The following is a 13,800-nucleotide window of genomic DNA, read 5'->3' as shown; positions in this document are numbered from 1 at the left end:
GGATAGTCGGATACAACTGAAGAAAAAAGGGGAGACCCCGCCCACATGACCGAAGCGCCACAGCCGATTGCCTCCACGACTAAAATAGTCTCGCTCGAAAAATCGGGCTCCCGAAACGCGTAATTCTCGGCATAAATAAAGAATTGTGTATTTCGATGACTGGTTTAGCAGAGCTCTCATGTGCTACAGCACATGCCGGATAGCGACAGAAAAATAACCCCGTGCCTTCTACAACGCTGCCCGTTGTCTGCTCTTTAGCTTCATTACAAGTGACAAAAGTAGGAAGAGCAGCTCTGCATAGCTTTTGCGCTTGTTTACATGTACACGGCATACCTACTACTCGTTTTCTAAGCTTAAAATGAATCAGTTGCTATTGAAAAAGTACTTATACAAAATAATGCATTTATCGCAACCATTACAAACCTGGGCCGAGAATACGGTCGAGGCAGGAAGGTACAAAAATGCTTCATTCATCGTTTTAAATACATACTCTTGGTATTAAATAGCATATGATTTATGTTTTCTTGGTTTTGTGCTTTCACGATTTCACAGCACGCATTCTACAGCTTGCGCGTGCAGTGGGCACTGGTGGAGAGCAATCAATCGACGGTGCCATACAACGCTCGAACACCGTCGCTAGAAGCTCCACTATCTCACTGCTGGCAATGATCGTTCACGCTAAGCTGACGGCGACAAATCTGCGTTGAAGGCTCCTTCTGCAATTATGTTCTGTTGAGACACTCGTAGGTTTGTTTCATGCGCACACACGTCCGACGAAAAACGCAGCGACACAGTACACGAACACACCCGCCGCTAACAGTAGGCACCAGTCTTTGGAAAACTTTTCTCTTCGTAACGTCACTCGAGAGCGAAATAAAACAACCTGGAACAAACACGCAGGATGTGTGTTCGTAGCGGTCGCCACTCGATCCTGTTTTCAGGCAAAGCGTAGAGCAGCGCCAGCGTTGCTCGCTGCAATGTTCCTTCGCCGGATCACGGCTCAGAATAAACGCACGCGGCACAAATGCTGCATCGTAGGCTCGTAGTACTATGGCATGTAAACTTGCATCAAAAAATTGGAGGACGCTTAAGCTTCGCCTTCAAGAGTGGAACGCGACAGCGTTCCCGTCGACCCGCCAAGGGGTGTAAGACAATGGGCTACAGGGCAGCCATCACTTACGAGGCGCCCCGCATCGGACGCGGTGAGCGTCGAGCCATATGGTCGAGCAACGCGGCGTTCGGCGCAGCAACGAAACGTGCGCCTGAGCAAGCGGAACGAACCAAAGAACTCGGTATCTCGGAGGGAGAAATGATGCACGCCAGTCAAACGTCGTGATCAGCACGGGCAGAGAGATAGACAGATAGTGATCTAAAGAAAGGAAGGACGCTTGATTCTGCAGAGGGAGCAAGGCGAAGCGTTGTCAGGGGAGAGAGAGTCCGGGCCGCGACCCGCCTCGCACAGCTCCCATGCGCGCGTGGCGTGCCATCTGTCGGGGCGGCGCCGTACATGGACAGGAGGGGGTCTTCTGTGTTTGTCGCAAGATGGCTCTGCGTGTACGGAAAGCGCAGAAGAAATGCAGCGGAAACGCACTTTGCTACTCGTGTAATTGCGACTTCTGTAAGTTGCATGTTCATAATTACCGATATACACCGCAGTATAACTTTCCACGGCTCGTTTCGAAGGCAACAGCGCATTCACTAGAAGCGCGTTTGTACCGCTTGGAAGCATCGAACTCGTGGCTGAGTGGTAGCGTCTCCGTCTCACACTCCTGAGACCCTGGTTCGATTCCCACCCAGCCCTTCTTGGAAGTTGCTTTTTATTTATGAAGTGCCTGCCGTGATTTATCGCTCACGGCCAACGCCGCGAACGCTGACACCGACGCCGACGACACCGGTTTTTCTGCGACACGAGCTCCTTAACGCTATCGCGTTAAAACAGTTCTGGAATTCACTCTGACGAGGGGCTGAAGCACACAGCTGACGCGGCCTCGCCCACTTCGAAGCGCGCGCTGCCATCTTCGCCGTCGGCGGGCTCACCGGCCGTCCGGCTGATGACGTTAGTCCAGAGTGCACGCCCATTGGTGGGGGCTCGTGTGCCTCGGCCTCGGAGGAGTAAACGCCCCCTTTTTTCTAAAGTTGTACCCGACTGTAGGTTTTGCTGAGCGTGCTGCAGAGCGGGGGGAAAGCGTTTTTGCATTGTGTCCGTAAGACGACGGTTGGGGGAGCGTGGCCCGTCTAGGTTTTCTTTTTTTCGGGCGTGCTGCAGAGCGGGGGAAAAGCGTTTTAGCATTGTGTCCACTTGAAAGAGTGTCTTTGTTGTTCGCTTTTGGGACTGTGTCTGCGCACCTGGTTCGGTGCTTGCTTGCTTTCTTGACTTTATGCATTCTGTTATCGACAGAAAGATTGTGGTGGTTGATGGTTTGTAACGGCCGTTCTTCCGTCGCTCCCTTTTGCTTGTACATTTGGTTGCCTCGCTGTTCTGCTGCTTGCTTGTTTGCCTTATTCTTTTCTGCTACCAGCCGCGAAACTGCGGTAATTGTTTGAGTGCTTCATTATATTGTAAATTAAAGCGGTTTTTGTTCCTTGCGCCTTTGGTCCTTTGTCGTGCTGGTCGCGGCTCGCGGACCCCCTGAGCGAAAGCGAGGGACCTTCATCTGAAGCCCAGCGTGGTTTTCTTCTTTCTTTCTCGTCTTCTGTCTGATTGTTCTGGAGTACGCTTCGGCACCACAGGGACCACGAGGATGGGAACAAGGGAACCGCCCCCATCTCGAGACAGCTGGCGATTCCCCTTAGGCCTACTTGTTTCGCTCCGACATCGGGTCCCACAGCTCACGTAACTGTACCCAACTGGTCGGACCCGCCTAAGCTAACTCAACATTTTTATTCTACCTCTCGATCTCCTTGCGCCCCGCTATTGCGCGCCATCCTACCTCCGCAAAACCGCTTGACGTTGCTTGACCATTCCGTCAGACAACTTTGCCCATCCAATTTCAACGCCAAAGATGCACCGCCGGCATTTTAATGCACCTACGTTCGGGTAAAGTCACCAAGGGCGCGGTTGAAGATCATATTCACGAAACCACCAGTACAATGCCTGATAAAAAGGACCAAGACGAGCCCGCACAAGGTATGTCCAGCATTATTGCCCAGCTGACATCGCTGCTGGAGCATCAGACAAACATAACGCCAGCAGCCAGTTTCCGTTTGCAGCTCCCTGTGCCTACATATGAAGGCCACACAGACAAGAGATCAGTGGTGGACTTCCTTCAGGAAATGAAACATTAGCGCAATGCGGAAGCCATTACGGATGACGTTCGATTTCAGCGCGTTTTGCCCGTCACGCTGACTGGGCCCGCCGCCCGCTGGCGTCATCGCCAGTCATTCCAAACTTGGATGCACTTTGCGGAGCTACTGCGAGCAGAATTCCTGCACCCCCCCTCCCCTCGACTACGTCGTCCGCATGACGGACGAGCTTCGCGCCCGTAGTCAGGCGGAGGATGAAAGCCTCCAAGTTACATACGGTCCTTTCAGGAGCTTCACGAGCGCGCAGACCTTTCAGCACCCGTAACGGAAAGTGTCACCCGGGCACTCCGGCTATCTCACCCACGCTTTCAGGCTCATTTACGGGGCCGTACCTTCTCTTAGGTTGATGATATCGCTAAAGCGGCGTCCGATATTCAGGCGGTGATGTTGGCAGATCTCACTTACCAGCCTCCACCCCCGCCTCAGGCCTCCCTCGAGCCGTCTTAAGCGTGGCGCGGTTCTCTAATTGCAAGCCCGGGGGATATGGTACCTCCTCCAAGGGCGCCGGATCCATTCATTCACCGCACCTTTGCCACACAGGTCCCTTTCCAGCCTCCGGTTCGGGAGCCTGCAACAACGCTGCGAGGCACTCAGGGCCGCAGCAGGCCTGTAGCGGCTGCCGCCCAATCAGGCGCAGGAGATACACGCAGGAGCATTCCAGTCTGCTTCCAGTGTGAAAGACGAGGCCACGACAAGAGCCAGTGCCCGAGCACCCCCTGGCTCCCGCCAGCAGGGAAACGACGAGGCCCGGCGGTGATGAGCAGCTACCAGTCGCCAGCCAACGACCTGCCGCGCCCCGAGTTCCCCTCGCTACATGCAGGCTCCGGAACGTCCTCTCCGGCAGCAGCCGACGCTCACGCAGGGTCACGCACAACCTCGACGCCTCTTGCAGCAGCCGTCAAGCCCCGATTGGGGGCAGGTGCTTCGAAGACTGCGAAAACCGGGTGTTTTGGTTGTCTCACCATCCTGCTGCCATGGCACTGAGCCACGGACAACCTCGGCAGCGGAGAGGGGAAAGAAACGGCTCCTCAGACTCGAATCACCACAGGCATCAACGGTAGTAGCTGCATCGGAAGGTTGTCCCCTCGCCTCGCCTCCCCCCAGCTCGAAGGTACAGCACCTCGGACAAATGGTGAGCGCTGTGCCATCCACCTTCAGTCTTCTTGACGCCCACCTTGAGAAAGCACCTTTGGTGGCTGTTAGAATGGCCGGAATAGAAGTACCTGCTATTTTAAACACCGGCTCGGCTGTTTCCGTTTTCGGCGATTGTGTCAAAAGTGCCTGCGAGACGAAACGTCCACAATTGCGAAGTGTAAACACGACCCTTAGCATGGCATCCGTTCACATTGCCTCCGCTACGTCAGCAGTCCGGTTAACGGTTACCATCAGTGATCGAAAATTCCGGCAACGCTTCCTACACCTCCCAGGACTTTCTTGCCCAGTGATTTTGGGCCGTAACTTGATAGCCAAACGAGGGATCGTGCTCGAGCTCTCTGAAGGCACCTACCAGTATGGCAGGCATGTATACATCGACTCATTTTCATGACTAACCCACAAGAACCACAGTCAAATATGTTTACCGCCAATATATCTGTGGCCTCCGAGACCGGTAGTGGTATTCTCACTGTTCTCAAGTCTTTCACAGGGTCTCCGGCGGAGAAGACCAGAATCGAGACAGCGCTTAAACCATTTGCAGAAATGTTCGCGGAGGCTCCTGGCCGCGTTCATGTGCTTACTCATAGGATCGACACCTGATGCGCCCGCCCGATCCGTTTCAACCCGCGGCCCCTGAGCATCCACAAGCGAAGACTTCTTTATAGTGTCCCAGACGCAATGATGGCTACCGCTGCAGTAAGACCGTCTAAGAGCCCCTGGGCCTTCCCAGTTTTACCAGCACCTAAGAAAGATAGCACGGCGCGACTGTGTGTCGACTACCGTCGGTTGAACGCTGTGACAGTTCGACACTCGTACCCCTTCCCATCAATCGATTCAGTGATGTACTCACTCGTGTTTGCAAAGTTTTTTAATGATTTATATTGCAGCAGGGGCCTCCTACAAATTCCGATCGCCCCCTCCGATATTGCAAAGACTGCGTTGACTTACCATCTGCAGTTGTGCAGTTGACAAGTCATTACATGCATCTCCATTACATGCAGTTGTGAAATAGAACACCAAGCCACAGGCTACCCATAACTAAAATCAGCAACCCTCCCCTCCCCCCCCCCACACACACATCACAATTCAGGATAGGCATCCCTGTCCTGGTTTCCATCCCTGCATTGATTCTGCAAAGGAATCGATTGCCGTCAATCCATTTGCCTCCATAAGGCTAAATAAATTCCACTGAATTGAGAGCTTCCGTGCCGAATCAAATAGAGGCTGAAGGAACACGTGAGTGACACTTGTATCGTTAACTATAGAACAGTCATTCAAGTGTCCACATCGCGAGACAACGTTGCAGTTATTTGAAGCATGTAAGTTTGCTCATTTTCTTGGGTTCACATCTGGCTCGGCTATGGCGTTGCGCTGCTAAACACGAGGTCGCATGCTCTATCGCACCGTGGCGGCTGCATTTCGATGGCGGCGAAATTTCAATACGTTCGGGGAATTCGGCTTAGGTGCACATTAAAGGGACACTAAGGTGAAAAAAGATTTCGTCTGCATCAGTAAACCACCGTTCTACAAAACCAAAAACACCACTCTTACAACGATAAGACGTTCGTTAAGCCAGAAAAAGCGCAAGAACGAAATACGGGTGGCGACGCTTACTTAAGTTCCCACACCTGGTGGCTGTGACATCTTGGATTTTGATGGCATCTTCTAGGGTCTACTAATTATATATAGCCGCACAGATTGACTACATTGTGTTCTAAAGGAACCAAATAATAAACATGGCAAGTTTCGGGAACCTTTATTCAGCCAACGCTGCCCAAATGCTAAAACATTCTTTAGAATCCCTTACGTCACGCTGATGTACCGGCGCTGTGGTTTCAGGGCGAAATTCAAATACTGATACTTGGACCTTCATTTTCTGATCTAATAATCAAACTGTTTTTTGAAATGACTGCCTGGTGGGTTCTCAAACAATGCTCGATTCATCTAAACTGATTTATTGTTTGGCTTTAGTGTCCCTTTAAAGAACCCATGGTGGTCAATATTATTCGGAATACCACACTAAGGCGTGTTTCATAATCAGACAGCAGTTTTGGCTCGTAAAACCGCCGAGTTTAATAAATATTTATGAAGACAATTTCACTCACGGGACAGCCACTGTCCGGTTATTTCGGTCGACAAAAATGCCTACCCCCGTGACCCTAAGATTACTCCATTCTATAGCTGCTACCTTGCGTTGAGTGATTTTGACGCGTATTACCTCATTAAAGTGACCATAGAAACTGTGTCGGCAACTTTGACGTGGTCCCGCTTGAAAATTTGCGCCCGCGGGTGCTTGTCGTAAGTGAACCAGTCGCCGTACTTCTGTACGTTGAACGGCGCACCACTCAGCTGGAACATGAAGGGAGAGTACCTGTTGAAAGAAATCAGAACGGAATGTTGCTTCCTGTACAGGACGTTTTGTTTTAGACCTACAGATTTTTCATAAACTCATAAGGAGAGCAGCGAATGTGGGGTTTTTCCACACGCGTTCGTTGGCGGCACTGGCATACTTTTCCGCTATTAAATTAAGCTTCCGAAGATTAATTATCAAAATTTCAATAATTACCTTTTTTATTAGCGCCTTGCGGGCTGTTGACGAAACGGCAAATTTGGAGGCAGTGACATTTTCATGCACGCGTATGTTTTAAACATCTTGAAAATCTCACTTAATTCGAGATGTTCGTCATCAAATTCCAAAACTCAATCGAGGCAATATCGAGACTGAGACTGCTGACAATTACGATCAGGGGTCTGTTACCAGGTGGCAATGAGCCCCGTGCCTCGCAGGAGGGCAAACAGGGTGGGGTTTGAATGATAGCATACCGCGGCAAATCCTGAGCCGTTACACAGCCGCACATGCTTACCAGGCAAAGCGTGGCGCATTAGTAGCTGCTGCGACTTACTGAATTCTCCGGCGTTAAACTTCCTCCCGTATGTCGTCACGAGGCGTTCCGGTTCCATATGATAGAGGGGCCGCCTTTTCGGCGTTCCAGCGGCGCTCATTTTCCACAGCAGTTTGTTTGCCTAAATGTTTCTAAGTCCCAACTTCTTGATTTAAACTGCGGTGTTCCTCAGGGCTCAATCCTAGGTCCAACTTTGTCTCTTCTCTATATCAATGATATTGTTAACATCCCAAACACACAGTGCATAACTTTGTATGCACTGTGACACCAGCTTTTTCTTCTCTGATCACAACATTCAAGAAGCATTTAACACAGCCAATAGATGGATGGGGCACCTCAACTGTTTGCTAAATTCAAATAAAATACAACTGAACTGCGAAAATACAAAGTACGTCATATTTAGACCTAAAGGAAAGCAGCTGATGGGTCATGATGAGTTAAATTTGGGGAGGGGGGGGGGCATTATGGAAAATACGCAGTGCGTAAAATTTTTAGGCGTATGGTTTAACGAAAACCTGTATTGGTCCATTCATGTGGAGACTCTCAGAGCCGACATTCGTAGAGCGACGGGAATGATTAACATGTTAAAGCATCTTATTACAATTAATTTAAAGAAACAGCCATATTACACACTAATACACTCTCGTCTACACTATTCATTTCTGGTCTGGGGAACTACTACAAAAACTAACCTTATATCACTCTATAGGCTGCAAAAAAGAGCCGTAAGGGCAGTTTTTAACCTACCTGTTCTTGCACGCACTATACCGTTTTTTGATAAGCTTGGCATACTCCATATAGACCACCTATTTTTGCATAAACTATCGCTCGAGGCGTTTCGTCTCCGTCAAGCTGATCACATACAGTTTAATCAGACCTTCGCCATCAAAGAAACTCCATATAATCTGAGAAATGATCCAATCTCTATACCGCTTACTCGCATGAACTACAGGAAACAAGCATTATGCTTTCAAATATCAACCTTACTAAACAATAATCCCACAATCCTGGAACAATTACAAACCTCGAAATCAAGCTTGAGGTTCAAGAAATCTGTTAGAACGTATTTTCTTCGCTGCTTTATTGTATAATTTCCTTATGTACCGCAATGTCATTGTTTTGTTTTCCTTTTTAACATGTTCTGATTGAGATTCGAATTGTTAATCGCTTTTTATATGTTATCATATTTCGAAAATTGTAACACTTGTTGTGCTGTTGTTTTCTTCAGAGTGCCAACATGCTTTGGGTGCTGCAGCCTTTGTCAGGCAAGAATACTGCCTTTTGCTGCAGCACCTGAGACAGCTGTATGTCCCAAACAACAAATAAATGAAATGAAATGAAATACTGCCTGGATTGACCGTTGAAGTTCGATGTTTACTCTCTCAAAGTAGATGCGCCTTTCAACATCTATAAAAATTGAGAGTGCTATCAGATGTCTCTGCTTCCAAATTCACCGTTTAAACAATTGCCTCTAAGGCACTAATAAAGAAGTTAATATATTACCTTTCGTTACTTATTCTTGCGAAGCTCGCGTTATTAGGAGAATTTTTTTTTTTTTTGCAAGCACCTCTGCAATACCGCCATGTTCTCTGCTGTTATAGATTATTCATGAAAAATCTATATTCTCTGAAAAATGCAGCAGATCCAACGTGCCCTGTAGGAATCCACATACAGCGAAACTCTCCCTAAATGCATAAGGAGTGCTGAAGCACTTGTTTGTGTTTATTCAATGCACGTGCAAAGTGAAATGGTACGCGTTGGTCAAGCATGACGAAATGCAATTTCTTGTAAACAAAACACATATGTGTGATATAAGGATCAAAGGGAAGCTGAATAGTTTTCCAGAAAAAAAATTATTGAAGAGCTGTACGTAGTGGTTTTTAACCCTCCGAATTCATATGTCGCATCGAAATTGAGCGAAAGAAAGCGCAAACAGATTTTATTTCGACAAAAAGTGCAGCAGCAGACTCGGGCAGCTCGCGCGCCTCGTTTCCGCCTGTGATTGGTCGGGCGCTTCGTGACGTCAACATTGGTGTTCGTCCGGACCGGCCGCTGCCGCCACACATGAAGCACGGCGCAAGGTGGTTTCGTGAGACGGTAATGGTAAATTTTGAGAGCTTGCGTTTCTCTGAGGAGTTCAGCGTTGCTCCCTACATGTATACGTAGCCGGCCTCTCCAAGAAGCAAAAGATGCTGGTAGCAAGCAGTACTTTCGATGCGAACGAAAGTGAAGTGTTAGCATCTCCTCGAGTTAGAAATGTTCTTTGTGAGTATGTTTTGTGTAAAGCTGTATTCAGCGATCCAGTGAGTTCGTTTCCGGGCAAACAAATGTACTGTTATGTTCCTGCATGCCTCCTCGTGGAACGTTAGGAGGGATGCGATCGTCGGCATTTGTGCGCTGCCCCAAAGCTGTCGGCACTCTACACAGATGGTTTACATGCGGAAAAAGTTTTCCGGCTCTTGTAGCACGTGTAGTGGCCTTCATCAGCGTGCCATCCGCACGCTACTCGTAACCGGAGCCGTAAAGGCGGAGAGTTCCGTCGGCTACGGGAGACACCCGGTTTCTCTCTGTGCGCGAGGGGGAGCGCAGTGTCATGGCATGCGCTGGCTTTCAAACACATGAAAATTTTACACTTGCACTGCATTATGGTAGCTGCATGTTGGCTGTTTCACAACACGCGTGCGAATAGAAAATTAATGGCGGTTTGCGACGAAACCTGCTTCAAAGGTGCGAGATCAACATGTGCCTTCCGTTCAGCGTGCTAACACGAAGGAGCTAGCAATAAATCAAAATCCAGGTTTGGACGAGTTCGTGTATTCATAAGGTCTTTCAAGACCAGTTACCATCCCTCCGCCCGCACCCTTCCCGCCTTTGTGCGTTCGTTGCCCCGACCTTTTCGCGCTGCCTTTACAAAGCCTGCTAGCAGAAAGTCGTACTCTCACTCATTCACGCATTACTGATAAACACTGGTAGGGATCGTCGTCACGGAAGTGGTTGGAGCACAGCACTGGTGTTCTTGAGCGCTTGAAATTCTTTCGATTGACAGCAGCCTCCCACTTAGCTGCAAGCTTCTTGTCTTGCGGGAAGTAATGGAACATCGTCGCGGCCACTGATGTTCGTTACAAAAGTAGGCTGCACAGAACGCCGACACCATCGGCCCACCACTTCAATTGATGCTGCGAAGTCAACTACCACTCTACATACACACAAACGAAGGAATGCAGGCTCGGGAGAGGCAGATTATGACTGCACGCACGCTGAAACAAGCGCGGTCAGGCACGGTCGCGGAGATTGCGAAGGAGCGGAACACCAGTGCTGACGTCACTACGCCGTGTTTCCCGGTCTCCGCTCGCATCGTCAGCGTCAACAGCAGCGTGCGGCGCTCGACGGGGGGCGGAGCGACAGCGCAATTTCAACCGGCGATTACGTCATTCCTAAGTGAAAAATCCCGCCCACAATTTTATGTGCATGGTTTATAAGGTTTCCGCATCCGTATATGAGCGTCTTATTGAATTCGACAGACTCTTGAGCTTCCATTTAATTAATATCTTCGTGGTGCTCACTTTGTTGTTTGGGAGCTGAAGTAGGAGTAACACTTTCGGCGCCATTCGTTTGGGGTACCCAACCTGCCCTTGGAGGTGCAGATGCGACCGTCCACGCCGTTATCAGGTGGCGGAACGCATGCATGACCGTGACGCCATACGATCCAGTACCCTGTCTCCCATCTCGTCGCATGCTTTCTGCGTCACGTCCTGCTCGCCCTCTCCACCAGTAGCCAACGACCCGCATGCGCAGGCCGGCTTCCCCCCTCTACCTTCCACTGCTGCGGGTGAAGTAGCGTGAGCCATCGCTCCTACATGGCGTGGCCGTCCCACATCCGAGTGAGCTGTTTGGCGAGAACCCAGCAGCAACAGCAGGTGGCAGCCACGATCAACAAGACAGCAGCAGGGTGGTTCACGAAGAAAGTTTTGCTTTAAAGCTCTGTATATTCTAGACACGTGCACATGCAAAGAGAAAGCGGATCGCGTGCAGTGACTTCACTTGGGGAAACGATGTTAATGGCGAATGGGCAAACAGTGCATTGCAAAAAGAGGCATGTACTGAAGGTTCTCGAAACATGGTTGAGAAAGCAAGACGTTTACTCAATCTTCTGACTTTGGATTTACCTCGACCAGTGTCAAACTTGGATTTCCTCCTGGCGAGCAAGTTTTTTTGTTGATTACACCATACTTGCGTGCCTACACTGAGATAAGGAGGTCATACCTATACAGAGGAAGAAGTAAGAAAAACCACTTATATGCAAATCAATTCCATTACAGTTACTATAGCGCCACTACCACTGTACTGAAATGCTTATCCGAAAACGTGCATGAGAAATAAAGTACATGTAGTGCTTACAGGTTCTGTAACGAAAAAAAAAAAACAAGAATTCCTTAACTCACGGGTTTTCTGGAGAAATGAAGTGTAGATTGCGCTGGCTATAACTCAAGTCTTAATTCCCCGTTCGATTTTCTTCGATAATACATTTTCTGGTAGACATCGGTGCGCACAATCGAGAAAGGCACACATGGACACAAGCGCTGTTGTTCGAGAATAGGCACGGAGCTGTCCTTGGTATTTTGCTTTGGTGCAGTGCTCAGTGTTCCGCTGCGAGAGCATGAGTTGTTGGCACTTACGGGATATTGTAGCTTGGCCAGTAGGACTCCTTGCGGAGCACAGCTGTCACGTCCTCCGTGTGGATGAAGCCACTGGGCAGGAAAGAGGGGGACACGTAAAGCACCTGAGCGACGTGCCTCTACCATAACCTACGGTTCTACGACTGCAGCGAATTGGAATAACGCAAGCGTTCAGTTCTGACGTGTCTACACACTGATCCCTCAGGACTTAAATAAAGTTCTTCATACCACACCTTACCATACCATACCATACCATACCATACCATACTGCATGGCCAGCGCATGCCTGGAATGTGTAGGCTAACTCGACTAAAACAGCTGAAAATGCTGGTCGAATTGAAATGAGCAAACGTAATCATCCCAGCGCAGAAAGTGCTCCTTTGCTTTTTGTAATATGGAAAACACTTTGACAAGTTTCCAAAACCCGTTTGCTGGGTGTCACTGAAAAAGTACTCCCGCAGTATTCTGAGCGAGGAATACTGACACTGCTGTTGGTAGTCTAGAAACCGTCAATTAGTTGGGTTATGTAATTCAGATAGGTAGAATAAATGAAAACAAAACGAAAAAATATCTGCGCCAAACCAACTACAGCGATTTTCAGTGCAATGAAAGTATATGCTGGCTGCTCCGAAACGAGCAAAGATTTATAGCTCAGCCGATACAGTACAGGAGCGCGCTATTAAAAGCCTGCTGCTGACCGCTTCATGGTGCGCGTCATGCTGTTCAGGAGAACATTCATTTGGGCTAGATGGTTCAGGTCCATCTAGCCCAAATGATCGTCTTAGTTGGCGCTGTTCCTTCCTAATTCATGTCATGCTGTGTTTCGCAATCCACTCGGTAGCAGAATTAGCCAAGGTCACTCAACCAATATTTGAGATATTAAGTAATAGTGCAACAGTTCTAAAGCGTAAGTATTGGACCATTCGGGGAAATGTTAAATTAAGCAATACTTAACGAAATATATTATGTTTTTCCACATCGCAAAGAGAACCCACAAAATGAAATTAAGAAAAAAATCCGTTTACCACCTGCTTGTCTTCTCTGGCACCGCAGCTCGGAAAAGTACCGCGTTAGAAAAAACATTGCATTTGACCAATACTGCGCTGGTGCTTAGAAAGTGACAGGTTAGGAAGATTTGCGACGCATCAGCCTGATCACGGTCATGATGAAACAACGCGCCTGTTGCTTACCGCAGCGCAAACAAAAACTGACTGTTGGCTTAAATTTCGCATCCAATTCCTCCGGCATTGCACTGTGACTTTGTCACGATCAGCGCGCGAGTTAAAGAACTATTTATATATGCGGGGTGCAGTTTTTAGCGCTGACATTACGGATCAAAAGTGGATTAGATCTTTTTATTTCGCATGTTTACTGCTTCAGGTTTAGGATGTTAAATTGGGCTGAAGCAGCCGTTTCCCGGAACCTCTTACAAGGTTCCCAGGTGAAATTTTCATGCAAACGGAAGTCTTATTACCAAGTCGTTGAATGATTCTTTAGAAACATATATCTAAACAAAAATATTGTGACACGCTCCATAAGGCAGCCAACAGCACTCATATCATGCCGTAATTCTGTAGTGCATTACAGACGCTGTAAATTAGGTGCTGTGTAATTTAGGAAACCCAAGTTAGGCAGCTCGCTTCAGCAAATATTGTAGGCGGTGGCGACAGCTGCGGAAACACTGCGAATTTCGGTACCAATGTGGGAAGTTGCCACTTACGATTAAGCAATGTAGCTCGCTATCTTATAGTTTAAATCATATC

The 13,800-nt window shown here is 48.6% G+C and overlaps 1 protein-coding gene across 1 annotated transcript in view; it reads right to left on the bottom strand.

The window, feature by feature from the left end:
* Positions 1-13,800, bottom strand: part of LOC139052613 (putative phospholipase B-like 2) — a 218,882-nt gene that overhangs the window by 29,503 nt on the left and 175,579 nt on the right. The window contains exons 9-10 of the mRNA XM_070529684.1: positions 12,038-12,109; positions 6,677-6,829 (exon numbers count right to left, since the gene is read on the bottom strand). Of these exons, the coding sequence (XP_070385785.1) occupies positions 6,677-6,829; positions 12,038-12,109 (225 nt within the window). The remainder of the gene's footprint in view (positions 1-6,676; positions 6,830-12,037; positions 12,110-13,800) is intronic.

The sequence above is a fragment of the Dermacentor albipictus genome, unplaced genomic scaffold (genome assembly GCF_038994185.2).
Source record: "Dermacentor albipictus isolate Rhodes 1998 colony unplaced genomic scaffold, USDA_Dalb.pri_finalv2 scaffold_28, whole genome shotgun sequence".
NCBI classification, from domain to species: domain Eukaryota; kingdom Metazoa; phylum Arthropoda; class Arachnida; order Ixodida; family Ixodidae; genus Dermacentor; species Dermacentor albipictus.
This window is presented reverse-complemented; position numbering and strand designations above follow the sequence as displayed.